Source organism: Symphalangus syndactylus, chromosome 24, assembly GCF_028878055.3.
Source record: "Symphalangus syndactylus isolate Jambi chromosome 24, NHGRI_mSymSyn1-v2.1_pri, whole genome shotgun sequence".
NCBI classification, from domain to species: Eukaryota; Metazoa; Chordata; class Mammalia; order Primates; family Hylobatidae; genus Symphalangus; species Symphalangus syndactylus.
In genome coordinates, this window is record NC_072446.2 from 39,582,862 (window position 1) to 39,608,708 (window position 25,847).

Here is a 25,847-nt window from a genome sequence, read left to right on the forward strand (position 1 = left end):
CCACCTCCTGGGGAGCTGATATGGTTTGGCTGTGTCCCTACTCAAATCTCAACTTGAACGGTATATCCCAGAATTCCCCCATGTTGTGGGAGGGACCAAGAGGGAGGTAACTGAATCATGGGGGCTGGTCTTTCCCGTGCCATTCTCATGATAGTGAACAAGTCTCAACGAGATCTGATGGGTTTATCAGGGGTTTCCGCTTTTGCTGCTTCTCATTTTCTCTTGCTGCTGCCATGTAAGAAGCACCTTTCGCCTCCCACCATGATTGTGAGGTCTTCCCAGCCATGTGGAACTATAAGTCCAGTTAAACCTCTTTTTCTTCCCAGTCTCGGGTATGTCTTTATCAGCTGCATGAAAATGAATACAAGAGCTCTCCCCAGACACCGCAGCCCTGACTCCAGTATCCCGAGCGTCTCCGTCCCCTCCAAGATGCCTTCCAGGCACTGGGGAGAATCAGGCCGGGCCCTGAGCCCAGGCCTCCGAGCCCCATCCTGACCACCCAGTCCTGACCGCCCACTCCCCAGCTCATATCCCTCTCCCTGGCTGATCACCACCAACCTTCTCCACCGAGGCATTGGATTGAACCAACATATTCTTCTGCAATTCTCCTTTTCTCGTTTCATCCTCTTTGTAAATGGACTGTTTGCTGTGGATCTTGCTTGACTGCCCGGATGTGCCAGAAGCACTGGAAGGTTTCTGGAAAGAAAGATGGGCACCCAAGTCACCATGAGGGTGTTTCCCTTCCCCATGGGGGTCCAGAGACCAGAGGAAGATGATAAAAGAGAGGCACTCCCGAGCCCCGGCAGTAGGTACACTGCCCTGGGAAAAGCAGCGCTCAGTGGATCCCGGAAACCTCCACTTTAAGTTCCCAGCAATTTTGCTAGGGCAAAATTGGAGCGGAGACTTGAGTTTGCCTCTGGGGAAGACCCTTCCTTTGTCCTGGAAGAGACCATCCTGGTTAAAAATGAGGATAAAGGTCAGTCGTGGTGGTTCACACCTGTAATTCCAGCACTTTGGGAGGCCGAGGCGGGCAGATAATTTCAGGCCAGGAGTCTGAGACCAGCCTGGCCAACATGGTGAAACCCCGTCTCCAATAAAAATACAAAAAATTTAGCCAGGCATAGTTGTGCACACCTGTAATCCCAGCTACTAGGGAAGCTGAGGCAGGAGAATTGCTTGAACCTGGGAGATGGAGGTTGCACAGAGCGAAGATCACACCACTGCACTCCAGCCTGGGTGACAGAGTGAGACTCCATCTCAAAAAATAAAAATAAAAATAAGGATAGAGGGGCAAATATACCTATACACCCATTTCCTTAGAAGATTTGAAAGCAGTGGTGTAACCTCTGATAACTCAAAGATGGTATGAGTGTCTTACGGTCAAGTGTACACATCTTACAGCAAAATTATATCCTAGCAGACCATGTTGGATCTAGGTCTAGACTGCCCTATGCCTAGCAATTATTGTGTGTTTAGGGACGGTGGTGTTTCTCACTCAAGCCTCAGCTCCCAGGAATGGAAATCAGACTTTGACTACGAGAACAATCTCACTGGTTCCTCCCGCCCCATACAAGAGATTATTGCACTGATTGTTGGAATACTATACTCACTGCTGAAAGTTCAAAGGCAAGCCATCCCCTGCAAGTAGGGAAAGAGTAACACCTCCTGCTCTTTCTCCCTACTCCTCGCAAAATAGAACTGTCAGCCATTCTTGGAAGGGCTAGTCCTGGGGCAGAGATGAGGCTCAGAGGAGGAGGAAAGTGGTGTGTCTGTGTCTGGGTCTCAGACTCTTGCAGCCTGGTCTCCAAGCAGGTGAGGCCCCCATGGCTCCCTCTGCACCTGGGGCAAGGTCAGGTGACTTGTGCTTGAGGACTGAGAATGCAGCCCAGGATCTAACATCCAATTTTAGGTTTTCAGGGTTGTGTTCTCCGCTTTTGCTGCTTCTCATTTTCTCTTGCTGCTGCCATGTAAGAAGCACCTTTCGCCTCCCACCATGATTGTGAGGTCTTCCCAGCCATGTGGAACTATAAGTCCAGTTTGGGTCCTGCCTTTCAGCTTTCAGACTTTTAGGGCTGGTATTAGCCATGCCCTGGAAAGGGACCTAGCCCCAGCTCCAGGATAGATAGATTGGGACTAAAACCAGAGGGTGCCCTGCCCAGGCCCACAATGCTCAAAACAAGTGAGTTGAGGGACCTAAAGCACTTTGGAAAAAGTGCATCCCAATAAGAAAACACACACACAGACGGTGTGTGAATGCCGGTGGCTACAGAGTGAGGGTAGTCTTCTGGTTGGGCTCTCGCTCCCACCTGCTGGGGCACAGGCCTGTCTGGCTCCTTGTCTCTCGGGCACCGCATCACTGGGGGAGCCGACACCAGGCTCCGCCTCAGGTTGGTATTGGCCACAGACTCGGGGGTGAGACTGGAAAGCTTCCTGGAGGTCTTGTATGCCCACTTCTCCCGCTCCACACAGGGTCTGCTGGGCCTGTGGCTCTCAGCCAGGCAGTTGTTCACATCTTGCACCTGTACCAAGGAGAAAGCAGCCCCTAAGGCATTGCAATGTCCTAGAGGTAAATTCAGGACTGCCCCAGATCAATGCCAACACCACAGGGCCCTCCAGCCCCCCAGGGCTTGCTTCCCAGAAACCTAGCCCCTTAAAGGCATCAGACCAGAGCTTCTAACCCCATTCCTGGCCAGCTGCAATGCCCTGAGTACCCACAGGCAGGACACTGCTCCCATGAGGAACTCAGTCTTCTCATCTGTAAAATGGACAGTGGTTTCCAAATATTTTTGAAGTTACCTTTAATCTCAACGGAAGCTCCAAAGCATAAAACAGATAAAAAGCTGAGCTATTCTGGGGGAAACTCTACCTACCAGAGCCCCCCTGCAGTAGCTTCCAAGCATCTCTCTCCAATACATTTGGAAAACCACTGGATGAGGCGGCCCCTAAGGTCCCTTCCTGCTTTGATCTGCTGAGATATGGGAATTTGGAGACTGTATGGGTTTCCTAAGTCCCTACTGGGGAGCCCAGAGTGGCAATGTGTAGCAGCAATGGGAAGGGAGTGAGTAATCTACTAAAGATGGCAGGACCAGCGCTGCCAGCCTCTGAAGTCAGACTGCCTGGGTTTGGATCTACTCCTTCTTGGCTGTGTGACCTTAGGCAAGGTGCTTAACCTCCGTGTGCCTCCATTTTCTCATCTGTCCAATGAAGATAATTACAGAAACTACCACCTACCTAACCAAGCTCCCCACCCCCTCCAGAACAAGTCGCCATCATCCCTCCTGCTTCCCAGGGTGCTCCCCACCCTCCCTGCCCCACAGAATTCTGGTTCACAGCTGAAAGAAGGGTGGGAGGAGAGTGTGCTCCTGTTAACATACCCTCTTGGGCTGCAAGGGCAAGGGGCTCCTAGAGGCATTGAAGTTGAAGATGGGCTTGAGTGTGCCAGTGTTCCAGAAGAGGATGTCCCCACTGTAGGAGGAAGTCCCAAGGAACTGGTTCTGGTACTTGGCCATGCTCAGGATGTCCTCCGTGTGGTAGGTCTGCCAGTGGTAGCACAAGGGCACCGGCTTGGTCTTGTGGAACCTGTGCACATGGCCAGAGGCAGGAGGGCTGAGAGCTCAGCCTGTAATGCTCCATCCACTGGGGAAGCACTGGAGTCTTGAGGATTCTGGGAGCCGACTCAGAGGAGGATACTCTCAGGTGTCGGAGCTGGGCTGAAGCCGTGTCCCATTGACCTCATTTACTAAGCACTTACTACATGCCTTCTCCAAAGGCCCTGTCATAGCGGCTTTACATAAACTAATCTTACAGATAATGAATGTGTAATACGCCCCCAGTCAGACAACCTAGGTAAGGATTAAGGTTTAAAAGGGGGGAAATTGTGGCCTTACAGAGGTCCCTAAAAAGAAAGGGACCTTGAACATAGTGTTCCTTCTGCCTGGAATGCTCATCCTACCCTAAAGACTTCACAGAGACCCTTCCTTCTCACGCTTCAGATTGCTCTCCACCCACAACGCCCTCACTGAGCCTTTCCTCACCACCGCCCCCAAGAAGAAATCAGGTTTCCACCCATTCAACCCCCATAGAAACTCCTATTTTTTTTCACGGCACTTAATATACTTTATAATTATAAATGAAAGTATTAATATTTGATTAGTACCTGCCTTCTTGATATAGACTGAACGTTCATATTCTCCAAAAATTTATGTTAAAACCTAATCCTCAACGTGAGAGTATTCAGAGGTGTGGCCTTTGGGAGGTTATTAGGATAGAAGGGCAAAACCCTCATAAATGGAATCAGTGCCTTTATAAAAGAGGTCCTAGGCTAGGCATGGTGGCTCATGCCTATAATCCCAGCACTTTGAGGGGCCAAGGGAGAAGAATCGTTTGAGGCCAGGAGTTCAAGACCAGCTTGGGCAACACAGCAAGACCACATCTCTACAAAAAAAAATTTTAATTAGCCAGGTATAGTGACACACACTTGTAGTCCTAGCTATTCAGGAGGCTGAGGCAGGAGGATCACTTGAGCCCAGGAGTTCAAGGCTACAGTGAGCTGTAATTATGCCACTGCACTCCAGCCTAGGCAATAGAGCAAGATCCTGTCTCTTAAAAAACTAAAACAAAAATAAGAGGCCCAGAGAGATCCCTTGTCCTCTCTACCATGTAACAAAATGGCCATCTATGAACCAGGAAGTGGCCCTCACCAGTCACTGAATTTGCCAGTGCTTTGATCTAAGAATTTCCTCCAGAACTATAAGAAACAATTTTCTGTTGTTATAAGCCACCTACTCTATGGTATTCTGTTATAACAGCCTGAGTGAACGAAGACAGAAATTGGTACCAGGAGTGGGTGTTATTGTAACAAATACCTAAAAATGTGGGAAGTGGCTTTAGAACTAGGTAATAGCAGCTGGGCAGGGTGGCTCATACCCGTAATCCCAGCACTTTGGGAACTGAGACAGGTGGATCACTTGAGGCCAGGAGTTCAAGACCAGCCTGGCCAACATGATGAAACCCTGTCTCTACTAAAAATACAAAAAATTAGCCAGGTATGGTGGTACACACTTATAATCCCAGCTACCCGGGAAGCAGAAGCACGAGAATCACTTGAACCCGGGAGGCGGAGGTTGCAGTGAGCTAAGATTGCACCACTGCACTCCAGCCTGGGCCATAAAACAAGACTCTGTCTTTAAAAAAAAAAAAGGTAGGTAATAAGTAGAGGATGGATGGTCCATGATAGAAAAAGCCTGCATTGCTATACATAGACCATTAAGGGTGATTCCAGTGAGGGCCTAGAAAGAAAAGAGGACAGATGCAGAGAAAGCCTCAATATTCTTAGAGAATACCTAAGTAATCCTGAACAGAATTTTGGTAGAAATATGGATGTTAAAGACCATTCTGGTGAAGTCTCTGGTGAAGAAATGAGAAACATGTTATTGGAAACTAGAGGAAAGGTCATACTGGTTACAAAATGGCAAAGAACTTGCTGAATTATATTTGTGCTCTAGTGTTTTGAGACAGGTAGAACTTGCAAGATAAGAAATTGGATATTTGACTGAGGAAATTTCTATGTAACATATTGAAGGAGTTTCCTGGTTTCTCCTGACAACTTATAATAAAATGCAACAAGAGACAAATGGTTTAAAGACCAAACTGTTAATAAAAAAGGAAGCAGAATCCAGGAGCAGTGGTACATGCCTGTAACCCAGTACTTTGGGAGGCCAAGACAGGAGGATTGCTTGAAACCAAGAGTTTAAGACCAGCCTGGGCAACATAGCAAGACCCCATCTCTATAAAAAAATTTTTCTTAATTAGCAAGGCATGGTGGCATGTGCCTGTAGTCCTAGCTACTCTGTAGGCTGGGGTGGGAGGATCGCTTGAGCCTAGGAGCTGAGGCTGCAGTGAGCTATAATCGCATGACTACAGTCCAGCCTGGGTGACAGAGTGAGATCCCATGTCTTAAAAAAAAAAAAAAAAATGGAAGCAGAACTTAAAAGATTCATCCTATCCATATAGAAAGGAATGAGAAAGGCTGTTCAGGAAAGAACATTGATATAGTTTGGCTCTGTGTCCCCACCCAAACCTCATCTTGAATTGTAATCCCCATATGTCCAGGGAGGGACCTGGTAGGAAGTGAGTGGATCATGGAGGCAGTTTCCCTCATGCTGTTCTCGTGATAGTGAGTGAGTTCTCACAAGATCTGATGGTTTAAAAGTGGCAGTTTCCCTTGCACTCTCTCTCCTGCCACCATGTAAGATGTGCCTTGCTTCCCCTTCACCTTTAACTATGATTGTAAGTTTCCTGAGGCCCCCTCCTAGCCATGCAGAACTGTGAGTCAATTAAACCCTTTTTTGTCATAAATTACCCAGTCTCAGGCATTCTTTATAGCAGTGTGAAAATAAACTAATACCATCATTAAAGACATAGCCAAGCACTGTTTGATGAGATTAGTATGGATCAGCCAACCCAACAGAAGCCAGTGCTGTTCTCCAAGACAATGAAAGAATGACCCTGAAGGCAATTCAGAGATCATTAGGACTGTCCCTCCCATCACCAGCCCAGAGTACAAGGGCTCTGGGGGCAGAATGGTTTCAAGGGAATGGCCACCAGTGCCCATGGGACCACAGCACACTCTACCATCATCGCTTAACTTCACAGGCTCCATTCTTCATGCTCCTTGACCACTCTAGGTGTGGCTCCTGTGGACCATGGTACAGCATGGACTGCACTCAGCAGAGCTGGGAGGACATGGCTGCCTCCACCACCTAGATTTCAAAGGACAGGGTCTCCCAGCAGAGCCATAGCCTTAGAATTGCAGCCCCACAGGGCCAGGGGGCTCATGCAGGGAAGTGCCACAGGGGCAGGGCCCAGGCATAGAGCCACTATGGGGGCAAGGCTCCCCAAATCTGTAGGTGTAGGGCTTCCCAGAGTCTTAGGGTTCCAATCGCTTGCCAGGCAAAGCTGCAGGAGCAGAATTGCCACCCCAGCAGGTCTGAAGGGCAGGGCAGCAAGCCAAAGAGGATTATCTTTGAGATTTAAGGTCTACTAGCATTTGCCCCGATGGATTTTTGACTTGCTCAGGACCTGTCCCTCCTTTCTTCTTTCGTATCTCTCCCTTGTATCTATCCTATGCCTGTCCCACCATACTATTTTGGAAGTACATAACATGTTAGTATCACAGGTTCACAGCTAGAGGGGAATTTGCTTCAGAATGAATTGTACCTTGAGACTCACCCATATTTTATTTAGGTGATATTTAGATGATATTTTGGACTTAGACATTAAAGTTGATACTGGAACAAGTTAAGACTTTTGGGCTATTGGGATGAAATGAATATATTTTGCATGAGAGAAGGACATGAATTTTGAGAAGTCAGGGATGGAATGCCATAGACTGAATTTTGCTCCCAAAATTCATATATTGAAATGTAATCCCCAAGGCGAGTATATTTGGAGGTGGAGCCTTGGGAGGCGATGAGGTCACAAAAATGGAGCCCTCATGAATGGGATTAGTGCCCTTATAAAGGAGGCCCCAGAGAGATTTCTTACCCCTTCCACCATGTAAGGTTACAGTAAGAAGACAGCTGTCTATGAATCAGGAAGTGGGCCCTCACCAGGCACCAAATATGCTGGCGCCTTTTCTGGAACTTCCCCTATCTCCAGAACTCTGATAAATAAATTTATGTTGTTTATAAGCAACTCAGTCGATGATATTCTGGTACAGCAGCCCGCATGGACTAAGACATTCTCCCACTGAACTGGATACTCCAGGAGGATAAAGACTCCAACATTCTTGTTTATACCCATCCCAGGCACCTAGCAAAAGGCCAAGAATATATGAGCCTCAATGACTAATTAATGAATGGATGGATGAGCAGATGAAGCAATAGTCATTAACCACCACTAACTTCCTGCATGGTGTTCCAACCACCAGGAAAGCCAGGAACAGAGGAACCCATCTGGAGAGAGAACACGCAGCTACTGGAACCTACTCACCATACATGCTTTCTACTCACAGGAAATGAGTGATTCTCTTACTCCATCCTGTCACATAGAACACTTTGTTCATATGGATAATCCCACTAATCTGTTGAAGATGAAAGAAAACAGAACTAGAAAACTTCTCAGAGAAAATGGCTCTGGGCCCTAAATGTCTTCCTAAAGGTGCCAAGCAAGAAGTCAAACCTCTCGATTATGAGAATCGCCTACAGTTGATACCACCATGTATTTGTCATCATGCTCTCACATCCTATTCCCTCATTTGATGGACTTAGGGGAATCAGATAGGGTAGGCATCCATGTCCGTTTTACAGAGAGGATAGCTGGGAAATGGGCAAGTGACCTGGCTAAGGTCAAGTCACCACTGAGTGATAGGATCTGGAGCAGTACTCAACCCCTGGCATCTTGGCAAAGTACACTTTCTTTCTTTCTTCTTTTTTTTTTTTTTGACAGAGTTTCACTCTTGCTACCCAGGCTGGATCTCAGCTCACTGCAGCCTCCGCCTCCCGGCTTGTCCTGCCTCAGCTTCCCGAATAGCTGGGATTACAGGCAGCCACCACCACGCCTGGCTAATTTTTTTTGTATTTTTAGCAGAGACGGGCGTTTCGCCATATTAGCCAGGCTGGTCTCGAACTCCTGGCCTCAGGTGATCCCCCTGCCTCGACCTCCCAAAGTGCTGAGATTACAGGCGTGACCACTGCCTGGCCAGCTAAGTACACTTTCTGAGTTGGTTAAAGGACTGTGTCACAGAAGTTAGGGTGGAACTGCTGGCTTTGCCCTATGCCACTCCCATGGACTGGCCCTATAATACCGTCAGGCATTTCCCAAATAGGGGTGACCATGGGTGGCTGTGAATTAACTGATCCCATTGCTAGAAATGCAATCCAAAGCTCCAGTATGTGGAATGAGATGTGCTAGCAAATTTAAAGAGCAACAGTAGCTAACCTTAGTGGAAACCTATTAGTCCAGGCACTGTTACCTGTCTTCATTTCATGCATGAGGACACAGAGGCTCAGGGAGGTTTGAAGCCAGGCCACCTGACTATGATGAACACCCTTTCAGAGAGGTACAAAAAATAGTGCATCCCAGGGTCACAGGAGCTGTGTTTTGCTTCCCAAGAGGCCGTCCCTGGCTGTAATTGACAAGCAAGACTGACCTCCAGCTGTTCCGGATTGGGAAAGGTCAACAGGCATTTGCCAACGTTGTAGTTCCACATCTTCATTGTGCCATCCCGCAAACCTGTGAGCAGGCACCGCTCGGACTCATCCAGGGCCATGGCGGTCATCTCCACGTGCTGGCCCCCAGACACAGAGAACTCCATCGTCTTCCTGCCCGTCACGACCTCCCACACACTCACTGTGCCACGCAGGCAGCCACTCACCACCTGTAGGGAGCACACAGCTGGGGGCTGCTGGAGAGGCCAGCGCCTCCACTCCCAAGGGTGGTCTCCAGCCTGCCTTGGCCCCTCCCCTCCATCCACTGAGAAAACAGACGTTCAGTGTCCCCTGCTACAGCATAAGCCACTTTTGAAAACAGGACCTCCTCTGCCCTGTATCACAGGGCAGTGCAAACTGGAACGTTTGGGGAAGACCTGTTAACTCAGAAATGGCACTTATCAGGATCTAGCCAAAGAAAATAATCCCTATCTGGAAAAGATATTACTGAAACAATACTAATTATGACTACCCCGTCAAAAAAAATAATAAACTAACTGCCCCCTAAGTAGGGACATGTTGAGAATAAGGACAGCCATGCCACTCAGTGAAACATTTTGCCACCATGACCATTGTTATAATGCAAGAGTAGCAGGTAAGGCTGGGCACAGTGGCTCACGCCTGTAATCCCAAAACTTTGGGAGGCTGAGGAGGGTGGATCACTTGAGGTGAGAAGTTTGAGACCAGCCTGGCCAACATGCTGAAACCCTGTCTCTACTAAAAATACAAAAATTAGCCGGGGGTGGTGGTGCATGCCTGTAGTCCCAGCTACTTGGGAGGCCGAGGCAGGAGAATGGCTTGAACCTGGGAGGCAGAGATTGCAGTGAGCCAAGATCCCACTGCACTCCAGCCTGGGTGACAGAGCGAGACCCTGGCAAAAAAAAAAAAAAAAAAAAAAAAAAGTAGCAGGTGAGGTGGTTTCAGACCAACCCTCCCTACTGAGAAGATCTAGAAAAGTCAATAACTTTTTTAAATTTTAAACAAACTTTTTTAAGGCACTGAAGAGCCCTGAGGCAGTGAGAGATGGTGGTGGCAGGAGCCAAGATGGGAGGGAAGCTCAGAACGGTGAGCTCCAGCCTTGTGCAGCCTGAGGCCTCCTCTGCAGCCAATGCAGCGCACCTGTCCAGAGCCTGGGCCAGACAAGAGGTCCCAGTGGGTGAGAGTGAGCAGAGGGCCTCAGGCAGCAGCCCCTCCTATTCTCACACCTCAGAAGCAACTCCTCATGCCCAGCTGCCCTGCCCAACCCAGAGACTCCACGAAGGACCAAGGTGCTGCCTGCTGCCTGGGCCTCCGTCCCTTCCTACAATGAACAAAGCCAAGTTATAGCTTCCCTGGAAAGAGATGCCCAAGAACAGCACCCACTCTGGGAACCTAGGAAAGCGCCCCACAACTAGCACTCTGTCTCACAGTCCACGTAAAGAAGGCCCAGTCCAGAGCTGACCCAAGGCACTCAGCCAAAGGCATGAGGCTCAGAGGAGTTAGGCGATCCCGTGGCTAACGGATGGAACTCTGAGCTGATCCCACGCCAGCCCATCTGTAGAGCTGCTTTCTGTGCCTATCCCGCTGCCCCAGCACCACCATCAAGGCTGTAAGAGTTCCCAATGTGCCATGGGAGCTGACTACAGACCCAGGCACACAGGGAGGTCTGGTTCTGCCCTGTGTCACCTGGTGTTCCCGCCAGCCTCAGAGGCGAGCCCTGGGCCACTCACCTGCTTAAAGATCTTGCTGTAGAGGACAGCACACAGGGGTGAGCAATGAGTGGTCCTCTTCCTTGCTTTGATAGGCCCCTGGGCCTCTAAGTACCCTTTTAGGATCCCGATCTGTAGGTGAGGAAAGAGGCAGAGAGCTCGTCTGTCAGAAGGGCTCTGCTCACAGTGATGGGCCGCCGGGAAAAACTTCCAATAAATCACCACATCAAGACATCCTGACCACACGCAGGCCTGATTCCAGCAAGACTCCAGGTTCCTCAGCAGCCTGCAGATACCCCCACCCTACTCTATGGCCCCCGCTCCCCGGGACTGAGCCTCCCAAACCTAGTGTTCCTAGAACCCCAAATTCCAAGTCCAAGGTCCCTTTCACCTTATAACTTCTGAGAAGCTGAAGCCTCAATCAGGTGTTCCCTCCGGGAAGCTCTCCCTGCCTCCCCCTTGCCCCAGGCGAGGCTAAGGATTCCTCTGTGCTCCAAAAAGCACAACTCTACCATAACACATAGCACTTTCTACTGAAATTATCTGTTTTTCTTCTACCCTGTAGGTTCCTAGAGAGATGGGACAGTGTCTTTGTCATATATTCTCAGTTCACGACAAAAGGCAGGGGGTTGATAAGGTTTGGTGATCTGAAATGAACTTCAAAGGTCTATTTAATTCAACAAATGCTGACCACCTGTCTGGCACTCAGCAAAGAGATAAAGGAACCCACGACCTTCCTTCTCAAGAAAACTGCTGTCTAGGGAAGAGCCAGCCAAGTGCGCGTAAGGATGACACACATGTCACCGGCCAGGGTGGCCCAGCCCACAGAGCATGGGAGGGCTTGGTGGAGCTCAAGCACGAGTGGCCCCCGCATCTCTTTTCTGGGCTTCTGCTCCCATCTATGGGCTGTGGCTCAGCCTTGCACCTCCCCAAGCCTCCATCTTATTGTGGGCCCCCTTACCCCCAACCTCCACAGGAAGCCCATCGTGCTTGTCCCAATCTTTCCTGTCCTCCAGGGTCAGGACAGACCTCACAGGGGTTCCAGCTGAGTCCTGAGTCACAGATGGCCTTCCTATTTGTGACTCAGTTTCCCACAGGGTCTCTCCTGCAGAGACGCTGCTCAGACGTGGCCCGTTTCCCAAAGTTCATGACTTAGCAGGAAAAACAGTCACGTAGTAGCGACAGGACAGAATTATGTGGCTCATGACTGAGACAAGGAATGGGGCCACGAAAACATGCAGGACGGGCTCCTAACAAGCCTGAGGTTCAGGGTGGCTCCCAGAGGGAGAGGCTGAGGACGCCTGAGTGGGGACAGTGCAGACAGCAGCAGCAGCTGCAGAGAGGGTGACAGGCTGGGGGCCTAGAAACAGGATTTCAGGAAATCCCAAGACACGGCCCCTCACAGGCCAGGCCACAGAGTCCAGCCGCTTCAGCAGTCCCAGGAGGGACAGGACGCTGCCACCCCTTGGGTATCCCACGGGATTCAGGCCCTGGCCCTCCACCTGCGGCCTCGACCCCACTCCCTCCTGGGACAGCACTCACTGAGTAGGTGCTGCAGATGAGGGTATTGTCCTTCACCAAGAAGTAAGCACTGGTGATGGGGCAGTTTCCCAGAGCAAAAAACTTCCCGCAGAAGGACTGGAGGCATATGTAGTCCAGCATGTCCCACACGCGAATATTCTAGGGGATGGGAAATAGGCAAGAGGCTGAGCATGGGTGCTCAGGGATGTAGCCGGCTCCTGAAGCCTTGGAGGTGCCTCCGGCGAGCAAGGCCAGGGCACGTTGTCCGTCCAAGCACTTCCAACACACCATCACACCCAGCAGCAGAGAGGCTACTTTTGTGTTCAGATAACCCAGGTACACAGTGAGTGAGGGCCGGGCACAGCTCCACCCCCCAGCCTGCCCCCAGGCCTCCACCCTGTTGGAGCAGCTGAATTCACTGGCTGGGTACAAAAGCCAAGCCAGGCAGCACATGCTGGCCCCCCGGCCCTCCATTGCTGCCACTCCAGCCTGGGACACAGTCCGATAGTGGCTACCAACATAGTTGCCACAGTGGCCTGTCTGTCCCCAGAGGGGCCCCTCCCATTCCTCCCAGGTGAAGGAACTTTCCCTAGAGGGCCCCACAGAAGTCCCTCCAAGACCCTCACTTCTTGGAGGCATCCTCTGCCCGTGGCCGACTGGGGACCTCAGCGAGCCCGTCCCTGTCCCCATGCCCCCAGACTCAGACCCTTCATCAGAGGCGATGATCCCAGCTCCCAGGGCTTCTGGGAAAGTTCCAGATAGGAGGGTGTGTGGATATGCTGGAGAGGGTGGTCTGGGTGACCCTGAGGGCCCTGACAATTCTCCATCTCCGAGTCCTGGAAAATGTAACCTGTCCCCTAAAGGAGGGCCCCCAGCACTGTGGGCCCACAGCCCAGCAGACGGGGCAGTATCCTGAGCCTACAGCTGCAGAGGAGCGCAGTGGCGGTCCCAAGTGGGAGCCCTGGCATGGGGGAAAGGCCAAGCCCGGCCCTCATGGCCAGGCAGCCGAGGAGGGGTCACTAGAGCAGCTGAGAGGTGCAGATCGAGGGCAGGGGCAGCGCAGGGGAACGGCTGCCATGCATTGCACAACTCCCCTGCGCCAGACATTGCACTGCTGTTTTGCTGCTGGTTCTCTAAACCACTCAACAGCCCATTCTATGGATGAGGAGACTGAGGACTGAGGCTCAGAAAAGGGAAGGACTTGCCAGGGTCACAAAGTTAGAAGCCAGGCTGGGCTACCTGGGAACCCAGCTCTGGGGACATGCTCAGAGGTCCATGGCCACCCTCGCCTTCCTCCCACCCGGGGCCCCTCCCACTAGGCCTTTGGCCAGATATGGGGCCGTGGGCAGGGAGGTCATGCCATTCCTCTGGCCAGTGTGTTTTTCTGAGGAACAGAAGGATATCGGGCGGACTGTCGGGGCGGACCTTGTCCTTGGAGACACTGATGAGGATGCTGTTGTTCCTGCTGTCCACGAGGATGTGCGTCACTGAGGTCTGATGTCCCTTCATCAGCCACACAGGCCTCTTTGAGACAAAGGGGTTCCACAGGTGGATGAAGGCATCGTAGCCACCAGTCACTGGGGTCAAGACCTGGGTGTCAGTCCCAGGGGCCTCCACTGGGGACCTTCACCCACTGGTGAAGGTGATGCCCAGAAGTGGGGACAAGAGCAGCAGGAGAGGAAGCCAGACAGAGGCCAGAAGCTGTGCAGCCCTCTCCTGAGCTCTGGTGGTCCCCCCATCCCCAGAAGCCCTCCCCCAGCAGCTTCTGGGTGACATGAAGGTGACTTACCCAGGAAGTTCCTGTCCGGGCAGTAATCAAAGCAAAGAATCCCTTTCCTTAAATGCAGCACTGACAACCTACAATATCAAAGGAGTGAGGGCTGCAGGGCTGGGAGCAGTCGCCCCAAGGGAGCCTCTGAGACTGAGCCTGGGGTGGGAGGAGCTAGAGGCAGAGCCTCCCAGGAGGCCTAGGGAGGAGTCACTACCTCTCCATCCTAGGAGAGGAGCAGCCCCAGAGACCACCCAGGGTTCACCCTGCAGCCAAGTCAGGGCTCAGCACCACAGGCAAAGCAGCGGCCCAGTCCTGGCCCCAAACCAACAGCCCACAGGGCAGATGCCACCTTCCAGGTAGAGACAGCTCCCAGGCAGGAGCGACTCCTGACATTTGTAAAGCACTTGGCCTCATTCCAAGGGCAAATTTGATTTTCACATCAACTGTACTGGGACAAGCATCTTCCCATCCATGATACAAATCAAGAAAAAAGCGGGGCTCCAAGGGAGGGACAGAAAGGAAGCTCCCAGGTGCCCCACCCTGGCTACATGTGGTCCCCATGCGGGGTGCTGTCTCCTGCATCATCTGGACATCTCATACAATGCCCAAGAATAGAACTGCCCTGCGCTAGGGATAGAGACACCAAAAGGAAAAGTCAAGGAGCTCCCCCAAGGTCACACAGGTTGCAAACGATGGGGGTTATGGGGTTTAAGACATGCTACCCCAAAATATGGCACCTTGGCATTTGAGACAACAGCAGAAGCAGAAGGAGGGCCGCACTTGTCTTCCCCTAGCCTTCTCCCTGAAGCAGGTCATAGAACATTGATTCCATAGTGTCCACTCTATACCTATACCTGGGGGAAAGGAATGTCCATTTGTTTGTTTGTTTGTTTGTTTGAGATGGAGTCTCACTCTGTCGCCCAGGCTGGAGTGCAGTGGTGCCATCTTGGCTCACTGCAACCTCCACCTCCCAGGTTCAAGTGATTTTCCTGCCTCAGCCTCCCGAGTAGCTGGGATTACAGGTACACACCACCACGCCTGGCTAATTTTTGTATTTTTAGAAGAGATGGGCCTTCACCACGTTGGCCAGGCTGGTCTGGAACTCCTGACCTCAGGTGAGCCACCCACCATGGCCTCCCAAAGTACTGGGATTACAGGCATGAGCCACCCAACCCGGCCCCAATGTCCTTATTTCTGAAGACACAGGGACACAGAGGGGGGTCTGGACAAACAGTTTACTGCCATCAGATGGTACTAGTCCAATCGTCCTGCATGACTGTCCATTCTTCATCAAACTTCACATGAAAATACAGAGGCGTCCCTGTCTCTTTGGGTTTTTTCCTGAAGGCTCCCATGTCATGAAACTTAAATGTGCATATGCTTTTCTCTTGTTCATCTGCCTTGGTCATCAGGGTCTCAGCCATAAACCTTACAATGGGTGAAGAAAAAATATTACTCCTCCCACACAGGGGTCAGGATTCAGACCTAGGGTAGACATGGTAGGAGGTGGCAGGAAGCTCAGTAAGCAGCGATCAAGGAGAGGAAAGGCTCATTAGGGCCAGGTGAGGCTCAGAGGGCTGGAGAGGCCCAGACAGGAGTTCCAGGAAGGCCAGGGCCCTGTAGCCCTCACAGGCCTAAGAGCCCCAGATGCTCTGTGCCTATGCCCATGCCTCTCATCCACAACATCCTGCCCCGCCAGCTCCTTCTACTAGACTCTTCAAAACTCCATTCTGGCCGGGCACAGTAGCTCACGCCTATAATCCCAGCACTTTGGGAGGCCAAAGGTCTCCGGATCACCTAAGGTCAGGAGTTCCAGACCAGCCTGGCCAACATGGTAAAACCTTACCTCTACTAAAAATACAAAAATTAGCCAGGCATGGTGGTATGTGTCTGTAATCCCAGCTACTCGGGAAGCTGAGGCAGGAGAATCGCCTGGACCTGGGAGGCGGAGGTTGCAGTGAGCCAAGATTGCACCACTGCACTCCAGCCTCGGCGACAGAGAAAGACTCAGTACCCGTACCCCACCACCGCCTCAAAAAAAAAAAAAAAAAAAAAAAAAAAAAAACTCCATTCAGGTGTGGTGGCTCACACCTGCAATCCTAGCACTTCGGCAGGTCGAGGCAGGAGGATCCTTTGAGGCCAGGAGTTCAAGACTAGCCTGGGCAACACAGCAAGATCCCATCTGTACAAAAAAATTAAAAATTAGCTGGGCATGGTGGTGCACCTGCAGTCCCAAATACTTGCAAGGCTGAGGTGGGAGGATTGCTAGAACCCAGGAGGTTGAGGCTGCAGTGAGCTGTGATCATGCCACTGCACTCCAGCCTGGGGGACAGAGCAAGAACCTGTCCACGAAGAAAAACAAAAAGACTCTATTCAGGCCAGACATGGTGGCTCACGCCTGTAATCCCAGCATTTTGGCAGGTCAAGGCAGGAGGATCCCTTGAGGCCAGGAGTTCAAGATCAGCCTGGGCAACACAGCAAGATCCCATCTGTACAAAAAAATTAAAAATTAGCTGGGCGTGGTGGTGCACCTGCAGTCCCAGCAACTTAGGAAGGTAAGGCAGGAGGATCGCTTGAGCCTGGGAGTTTGAGGTTACAGTGAGCTCCAGCCTGGGTAACAGAATGACACCCTGCCTCAGAAAAAAAAACAACAAAAAATCCATCCAAAGGCATCTGTAGTAGGGCCCCCGGCCCCCTGACACAGCATGCCCTCCACTGAAGTGACCCCTGACCCGGCCCTTCCACCACTCCCGGGGGGGCCATATCAGGTGCCTGGGCATCAACCTGGACAACACCGTGGCTCCCATTATCCAGCCTGGCCCCAAGTCCTCCTTGCCCACTTCCCTCCGCTCCCATGGCTGCTGCTAGCCCAGGCCCCTGACTTTGCCGTATCAGCCTCCCAGCCAGTTCCTTCATCTCCAGCCTTGCTCCTCTTTAAATCATCTGTCCAGAGCCACAAGGATTCCTCTAAAAATCAAAGCTTCAAAGAGAACAGATGGCAGTACACATATTTCAATTATTGCCAAACCAGATATTCCTCCCTCCACACATATATGTGCTGCCAAAAAATGTTCTGGAAGAATGGTCACCAAAATGTTAGTAGAAATTATTTCAGACAGATTCATGTATTCATCAACAAAGATTTCCTGGCTCCTACTCCTGCCAGGATTACCAGGGGCACAGACATGAGGCTTCTGCCATAGGGGGTTTCCCTTCTAGAGGGAAACAGCAGGAGGAAGTGGACACACAGAAGGGAGATGGACATTTACAAATCGTTGCAAGTCCTGCAAGGGACGTAAGCACATGGCTTTGACAGAGGACAACAGAAGGAGGCTCACTTCTGCCAGCCTCTCTGAGGAGGGTCCAGGGCAGCGGAGACCTGAAGGGTGAGAAGGAGTCGGCCCTGGGGAGCCCAAGGGAGGGGTGGGGCTTCAGCTGGAGGGAGCAGCCTATGTAAGGCTGGTGTGGTGGGCACCAGGTGGGCCAGGAGGAGAGGGCATGAGAGGACGTGGGCGAGGTGGGCAGGGCCCAATCCACAGCCCTGGCCAGGAGCCGCTGAAGGCTCCATACAGGGCCCTGGCTGGATCAGATTTATTGATGGCCGTGGGTCAGGGAACGTGGCCTGAGGGGATACGGTGAGGCTGCTAAGAGGGCCAGGGCAAGCAGCTCAGGTGGGAGATGATGGCGGCTTCAACTAGGTGGTGGTGGCAGAAGTGAAGGAAGAGGGCACAGTCGAGGAGACGCCGGGGGTCAGTCCACACACTCAGCACCGGCTCCTGCTACCACACCCGCTCCATCCGATTTGCTCCTGGCTCGAACCATCTGAGAACTCAGGTGAGGCTGGCTGCAGGGAAGCCAGAGCCTCAGACCCACACTGCCTTGGAGGCTGAGGTTGACTCCAGAGGCAGAGGTTGGGGTGCCAGTGCCAGGCCCCACCCGCAGAGGCTATGCCCTAAGATGGCATTGCCAAAGCGGGAGACCAGCAAGTGGTCAATGGTGCCACCTGCTGGCCTGCACATTGCACTGCATGCAGACAAGAATGCATGGGGTGTGCCACCACTCCCAGCTAATTTTTAAATTTTTTGTATAGATGGGATCTTGCTGTGTTGCCCAGGCTGGTCTTGAACTCCTGGCCTCAAGGGATCCTCCTGCCTTGGCCTCCCTAAGTGCTAGGATTACAGGAGGGAGCCACCGTGTCTGACATGAATGGAGCCTTTTGTTTTTTTTGAAGACAGGGTCTTGCTCTGTCACCCAGGCTGAAGGAAGGGAGCATGTGTCTCTGTGTTTGTGTGTGTAAATATATTCTCTACCCTACCCCAAAAATACATCTCCAATCCCTCCATCCCACAACACAGCCCAGCTCCAGGCCACCATCCTATGCAGCCTCAACTATTGCAATGGCCTCCTCACTGGTGTCCTCACCGCCACCCCTGCCCATGGACACTCCACCTGCAACATATAAGTCAGACCATACCAGTTCTCTTCTCAAAACCATCCCAGAACCGTGCTTACATCTAGTTCCAAATATTGTAAGAAGATACTCTGAGGTACTTAGAGAAATATTAACGTGGACTAGCTACTAGGTGATATGAAAGAATTATACTATTTTATCTATTTTTGTGTGTGTTTGAAACTTTTTATAATGAAAATATTAATTTAAAATTAATTAATTTAAAAAACAAGGCCAGGTACGGTGGCTCATGCCTGTAATCCCAGCACTTTGGGAGGCCGAGGCGGGCGAATCATGAGGTCAAGAGATCAAGACCATCCTGGCCAGCATGGTGAAACCCGTCTCTACTAAAAATACAAATATTAGCCAGGCATGATGGCACATGCCTGTAATCCCAGCTACTTGGGAGGCTGAGGCAGGAGAATCGCTTGAACCGGGGAGGTGGAGGTTGCAGTGAGCCGAAATCACACCGCCGCACTCCAGCCTGGGCATTGCAGCAAGACTCTGTCTCAATCAATCAATCAATCAGTCAATCAATAACAAGAGCATACCACAGACAGCGGAGCTGTGCAAAGGCCCTGGGGCAGGAGCACGCCTGAGCCTGAAGAAGGCCAGTGGAGCTGAGTGGGCAGGTGGAGGCAATGAGGTCAGGAAGGCAGCAGGCCCGGCCCACGGAGGCCCTCCTGGCCCTGGTGAGGTGACCCCCTGATATCCTCCTGCCATCGGGACTCAATAAAACAAGATCTGAATGAAACACATATCTTATACACCAAGCTTGTCCAACTCACAGCCCATGGGCCTCATGCAACCCAGGACAGCTCTGAATGTGGCCCAACACAAATTCATAAACTTTCTTATAACATTATGAGATTTTTTTGTGATTTTTATTTAGGTCATCAGCTATTGTTAGTGTTAGTGTATTTTATGTGTGACTCAAGACAATTCTTCTTCTTCCAATGTGGCCCAGGGAAGCCAAAAGATTGGACACCCCAATATACACTAAGTGATACCATCACCAATGCAGACAGCCTCAGCAAATAGCTCCAAGCAAACTCCTGCCACACGGCCCCATTCAAAGCACTGAACCCAAGACCGAAACTTCCCCTTCACATCAGACATTCCCGGAGGTCCCTTTTTTCGGCCTGCAGGGAGCTCCAGGACTTGTCTAGAAATGTACATAGTGCACTGTTTGGTTAAAAAGGCACTGGGCGGCCGGGCGCAGTGGTTCATGCCTGTAATCCCAGCACTTTGGGAGGCCAAGGTGGGCGGATCACGAGGTCAAGAGATCGAGACCATCCTGGCCAACATGGTGAAACCCCACCTCTACTAAAAATACAAAAATTAAGCCGGGCATGGTGGCTCACGCCTCTAATCCCAGCACTTTGGGAGGCTGCGGTGGGTGGATCACAAGGTTGGGAGATCAAGACCATCCTGGCCAACATGGTGAAAGCCCGTCTCTACTAAAATACAAAAAAAAAATTAACCGAGTGTGGTGGTGCCCACCTGTAGTCCCAGCTACTCAGGAGGCTGAGGCAGGGGAATTGCTTGAACCCGTGAGGCGGACGTTGCAGTGAGCCAAGATTGTGCCACTGCACTCCAGCTTGGCAACACAGTGAAACTCCGTCTCAAAAAAAATAAAAAAATAAAAATAAAATAAAAAATAAAAATACAAAAATTAGCTGAGCGTGGGGGCGCGTGCCTGTAGTCCCAGCTACTAGCGAGGCTGAGGCAGGAGAGTTGCTTGAACCCAGGAGGCGGAGGTTACAGTGAGCCAAGATTGCGCCACTGCACTCCAACCTGGTGACACAGCAAGATTCCGTCTCAAAAAACAAAACAAACCAAAAAAAGGCACTGGACATATAATGAGGCCCAAGATAAAACTCCAGCTCAAGTGTCTGCTCTAAGACAGTCACTTCCCCTCCCTAAGCTTCAGGTTTCCCATCTGTAAAATGAGGAGTTGGACTAAATTAGCTTTATCATCTCAGGATTGAAATTTCCCCTGAAAAACAACCAGGACAGAAAGGGACAGACACGGGTCTAAATGGCCCTCCGTCTCTGCCCCAACCCCACCCTGGCCTCACCCAGTCTCTCCCCGGTACAGGCCTTAAATCTCCTGCTGTTCCCCCAAAAAGACTCTCCTGAGGCTCAATCTTCAGCCTGTGCAGGAGCAAAATGTCAGAGCCCCAAAGGCTCCAGGCAAAGACTAGGGGCTGGAGGAAAACTGCAGGGGCAAGAGCAACCCAGCAGGAAGACTCCACGAGAGAACATACCTACCAGTTTATCTACAGTAAACTGCACAGTAGAAGCCACACAGTGAAAGAACAGAAGTGGGCCAGGCGCGGTGGCTCATGCCTGTAATCCCAGCACTTTGGGAGGCCAAGGCAGACCGATCACCTGAGGTCAAGAGTTCGAGACCAGCCTGACCAACATGGAGAAACTCCGTCTCTACTAAAAATACAAAATTAGCCAAGCATGGTGGTGCATGCCTGTAATCCCAGCTACTCGGGAGGCTGAGGCAGGAGAATCGCTTGAACCCGGGAGGCAGAGGTTGTGGTGAGCTGAGATCGCACCATTGCACTCCAGCCTGGGCAACAAGAGTGAAACTCTGTCACAAAAAGAAAAAAAAAAACAAAAAAAACAGAAGTGGTGGCTTTCGATAACTAGGTCAGGGAATGGGGATTGAATAAGGAGGGGGCCCCTCAGGACTCCAACCTTCTTTATAATGTTTTCATTTTTTACATGGACAATGCATTTAATACATACTTGTGTGATTAACTGGTTTTTCTTTTTTTTTTTTTTTTTTGAGACGGAGTCTCGGTCTGTCCCCCAGGCTGGAGTGCAGTGACGCAATCTCGGCTCACTGCAAGCTCCGCCTCCTGGGTTCACGCCATTCTCCTGCCTCAGCCTCCCAAGTAGCTGGGACTACAGGTGCCCACCACCACGCCCAGCTAATTTTTTTTTGTGTGTGTATTTTTAGTTGAGATGGGGTTTCGCCATGTTAGCCAAGATGGTCTCGATCTCCTGACCTCGTGATCCGCCCGCCTTGGCCTCCCAAAGTGCTGGGATTACAGGCGTGAGCCACCACACCCAGTGATTAACTAGTTTTTCAAAAGAAAAGAAAAAACTTCACTCTAGGGTAGAGGAATCCAGACTGAAGGAAACAGATTGTAACCATCCGCAAAGAACCAATGCTGCCAGTTACTGAACACGTACCACAGAGGATTCCCTCACGCAACCCTTGAGGAAGTGAGGTACGTGCTTTCACACCCTTTCACAGATGAGGGAACTGAGGGTGACAGAGGAGAAAGTAACTCACAGTCATCCCTTCATTCAGAAAACATTTCACTGACTGCCACTCACTCTGTGCTGGCTTCTATGCTGAGTTTTGCATATAGATTGGGAGATAAAAGAAGCTACTGTGTTCTCACCATGCTGCTGGTGGCGATGCTGGAAAAACTAAACTCCAGATTCCATACACCAACCACCATCTGCCACTGTCAGCCCCCACAGTCCACTCACCACCCCCCTCCCTTCCAGCCCCACCGCCTTAGCCAGGAGAGCAGCACTTCTTACCTGGGTTTCTCAGAGGCTTTGGCTGGCAATATCGTCAGCACCAGAAAGGACTTCTCGATGGCCGAACAGGACACCACCACGTTCATCTGGGGGATGAACTTGACCTGCTGACACCAGTTGGGATGGAGAGCCTGGGAAGACAGTAGCAATGGTGGGAGACTCCACCCAAGGACAACTTTCCAGGCCCAGCCCCCAGAACATGACCAGGTGTCAGGACTGGAGGCGCCCAGAGATCACGGAGTCTAATGCCCTTCTCCTAGTGATCACAAAGTGATGTGGCCCCGCAATCCTAGCCCAGGTCCTATGACCAGCACTGGCCATCACTTGTCACTGAAAATGCTTAAAAGCACACAAGCCTGCTTTCATTTGAAATCTTGTAAGTTAGAGGATGGGGAAGGTCAGGCCCGTACTAATCATCTCCCACGAGGAGAGAAAGGATGAACTCAAGTCTGTCCAGGCCACAGTCTAGTTATCCACAGGGAGCCCCCTCTACAGACGGGATGTGCTCCCAGTCCACTGCCACCCTCCATGTTTGTCACAGCATGGAGTGCTCACGGAAGCACGGAGGGCATGAGAATGTGCATTTCGCTGCAACTTGAGCCACAAAAGATGACACGCAGTTGAAGGGGCTGGCTGGGCTCTGAATTCTCTGGCGCCAACTCTGTGACCTGGACCAGTGCTTGGCCTCCCAATCTAGAGATTTTCCTCTCCAGGACAAGAATGGAAAAGGCAGGTTGGAGAGATTGGCTCATCAAATATTTCTTCGGTGCTTTCTACATGCAAGACCCTGAGCTGGATTTTACACACACTGTCACCAAGCATCTGTCGCAATGAAGGCACCGAATCCAAGACGCTGAGTGAGACCTGGAGGGAAAACCAAGCCCAAGATGAGCTTCCCACAGAAGACAGAAGAGCAGCTGCAGTGTCTCATGCCTGTAAACAGCACTTTGGGAGGCCAAGGTGGGTAGACCAGCCTGGGGAACACAGTGAGGCCCCATCTCAAAAAAAGAATAAAAAAATTAGCTGGGTGTGGTGTTTGTAGTCCCAGCTACTCAAGGGCCTGAGGTGGGAGGATCACCTAAGCCTGGGAGGTCAAGGCTGCAGTGAGCCATGATCGCACCACTGCACGCCAGCCAGGGCAACAGAGTAAGGCCCTGACTCAACCAAAAAAAAAGGTCAGTGCAGGCCTGTTGGACCACCCAGACCGCCCTGAGTGCGTCATTCATTCATTCATTTGTGCAGCAAATGTATTGGGAGCCCGCCAAGTGCAGGGTACTATTTTAGGCACTGGAGACAACCAAGAGCATGAAGTCCCTGCCCTCGAGGAGCTGTCCATCTCGTGAAGGTGACAGCATGAGGAATCAATGGTCGGACCACACATAGCTGGGAGCTGGTAAACACTGCGGGTGAAGGTATGAAAGCAGAGGTGGGCACAGGGCTGTCCTAGGATGGCTGCTTGGGACCACAGGAAGTAGATAGGAGGAATACAGGTACTTGGGGGAGAGCCCCGCGGCCTGAAGGCGCAGCACATGCCGAGGCACAGAGGCAGGAAGGGGCTGAGTGCATTCAGGGAACAGCAGAGGAGCCTGCACCTCTGCAGGAGAGCAGATGGGGAGAAGGAAGGTTGAAAACAAGCCCAGAGCTTGCAAGCAGGAGCCAGATCACCTCACGTCCTGACGGCCATGGTAAAGACTTGAGATTTTGTTCCAAATATGATGAGAAGCTATCGGGGTGACTCAACTGTATTTCTAACTCACCATTCCTCTGGCCCTGAATGGAGACAGTGCTGCACGAAGAAAGGAAGTGGGGAACCCAGCTAGAGGCCACTGCAGCCATCCAGGAGCAAGGCGGTGTCGGCCAGGACCAGGGCTTAGCAATGGCGGTAGTGAGAGGGGCATGGCACACACTGAGATGTGGTCTGCAGATAGAGCTGACGGGATCCAACAGCTACCGCAACCTGTTTCCAGAGACCAAACCCCAAGGGCTAAGACTGAACCCAGGGAGTAAATCCACTTTTTGCATTTATTCTGAGTGGTGCGTGTGTACAGATAATTACCATTGTAACAGGCCAAGGAAAGAAACAACTCACCTTCAGCCGGTAGCTTCTATGCAAAGCAGACTTCTCATTTAAGAGTTTCTGCAAGGAAACTTTGATCCAGTGATCTGATAGGGGAAAAAACCAAGGTCCACATCAGCAGCTTTCCCCCTTTGCTCGGCAAGCAAAGCCTCAGAAGACGTCTTGAGTTGGCTTGCAACTCCTGTGCTTCTCAAAAGGCTTTTCCACCCAAACCCTCACTGGCGCCTCACTGTGTCCTGGTGAGCTCAGCGGAGTGCCCCCACCCCAGGAAAAAGACTCAGGCAGATCATTGCTGCATCCCAGAGTGCCCCTGCCAGTGCATGGCAGAACTAGAACCAGATTTCAGGGCACCTCACGCTTCCTAGGTGCTGCAGTCTAAACAAGCTGATTCTTCATTAGGGAGCTCCATCTTTGCTGGAGTGGAGAAGGAATTGAGACTCTAGGCTCTTTTTATTCTGAAAAGTAATCACTTGGGAGTTTGCCATCATGCCTCAAACTACATGCACCCCTTGTCCAGAAAGCACTGGTTCCAAAAAGTAGAAGTTTCAGGCATGCATCATAAAATAAGCATGTCTGGGCCAGGTGCAGTGGCTCACACCTGTAATCCCAGCACTTTAGGAGGCCAAGGTGGGAAGGTCACTTGAGGCCAGGAGTTAAGAGACCAGCCTGGGCCGGGCACGGTGGCTCACGCCTGTAATCCTAGCACTTTGTGAGGGCGAGACGGGCAGATCACCTGAGGTCAGGAGTTCAAGACCAGCCTGGCCAGCATAGTGAAACCCTGTCTTTACAAAAATACAAAAATTAGCCGGGCATGGTGGTGTGTGCCTGTAATCACAGCTACTCAGGAGGCTGAGGCGGGAGAATCACCTGAACCCAAAAGGCGGAGGTGGCAGTGAGCCGAGATCGTACCATTGCACTCCAGCCTGGGCGACAGAGCGAGACTCTGCCTCAAAAGAAAAAAAAAAAAAAAGATACCAGCCTGGACAACACAGTGAGAACCTATCTCTACAAAAAAATAAAAAATTAAAAAAATTAAAAATTAGCCAGAAGTGGTGGTGGCATGCCTGTGGTCCCAGCTACTTGGGAGGCTAAGGTGGGAGGATCACTTGAGCCCAAGAGATTAAAGCTGTAGTGAGCCATGATCATACCACTACACTCCAGCCTGGGCAACAGAGTATGACCTTGTCTCAAAAATGCAAAAAAAACAACAACAACAACAAAAAAAAAAAAACCTTAAATAAAATAAAACAAGCCTGCCTGGAGGAATTCAGACACGCCAGGTGCAGCCCTCATGGGGCTTACCATCTCCCGGCTGCCGAAACCATTCAAGGCCAGCAGCTGATGGATCTTCAGGGAAAGCAAAGCCAATCTGACACAGACGAGTAGAGCCAGCACCGTCAGGGACAAACATGGGTCCTCCGTCAGAGCAGTTTAAGGAGGCGGGTCACAAATGCTGGGGCAGTCTAGGCTCAGGTTCCCTCCCAGGGATGGAGGAGGGAAGAGACAGCAAGGATGGATCTGGGGGCTGATGCCAAGCGTTGTACTGCTGCAAAGTCAC

The 25,847-nt window shown here is 51.3% G+C and overlaps 1 protein-coding gene across 1 annotated transcript in view; it reads right to left on the reverse strand.

Moving 5' to 3' along the window:
* Positions 1 to 25,847, reverse strand: part of EFCAB8 (EF-hand calcium binding domain 8) — a 105,021-nt gene that overhangs the window by 41,569 nt on the left and 37,605 nt on the right. The window contains 11 exon segments of the mRNA XM_063633685.1: positions 559 to 696; positions 2,307 to 2,519; positions 3,375 to 3,579; positions 8,013 to 8,083; positions 9,152 to 9,379; positions 10,919 to 11,029; positions 12,440 to 12,577; positions 13,844 to 13,995; positions 14,208 to 14,275; positions 22,213 to 22,343; positions 24,302 to 24,375. Coding sequence (XP_063489755.1) covers positions 559 to 696; positions 2,307 to 2,519; positions 3,375 to 3,579; positions 8,013 to 8,083; positions 9,152 to 9,379; positions 10,919 to 11,029; positions 12,440 to 12,577; positions 13,844 to 13,995; positions 14,208 to 14,275; positions 22,213 to 22,343; positions 24,302 to 24,375 — 1,529 coding nt within the window.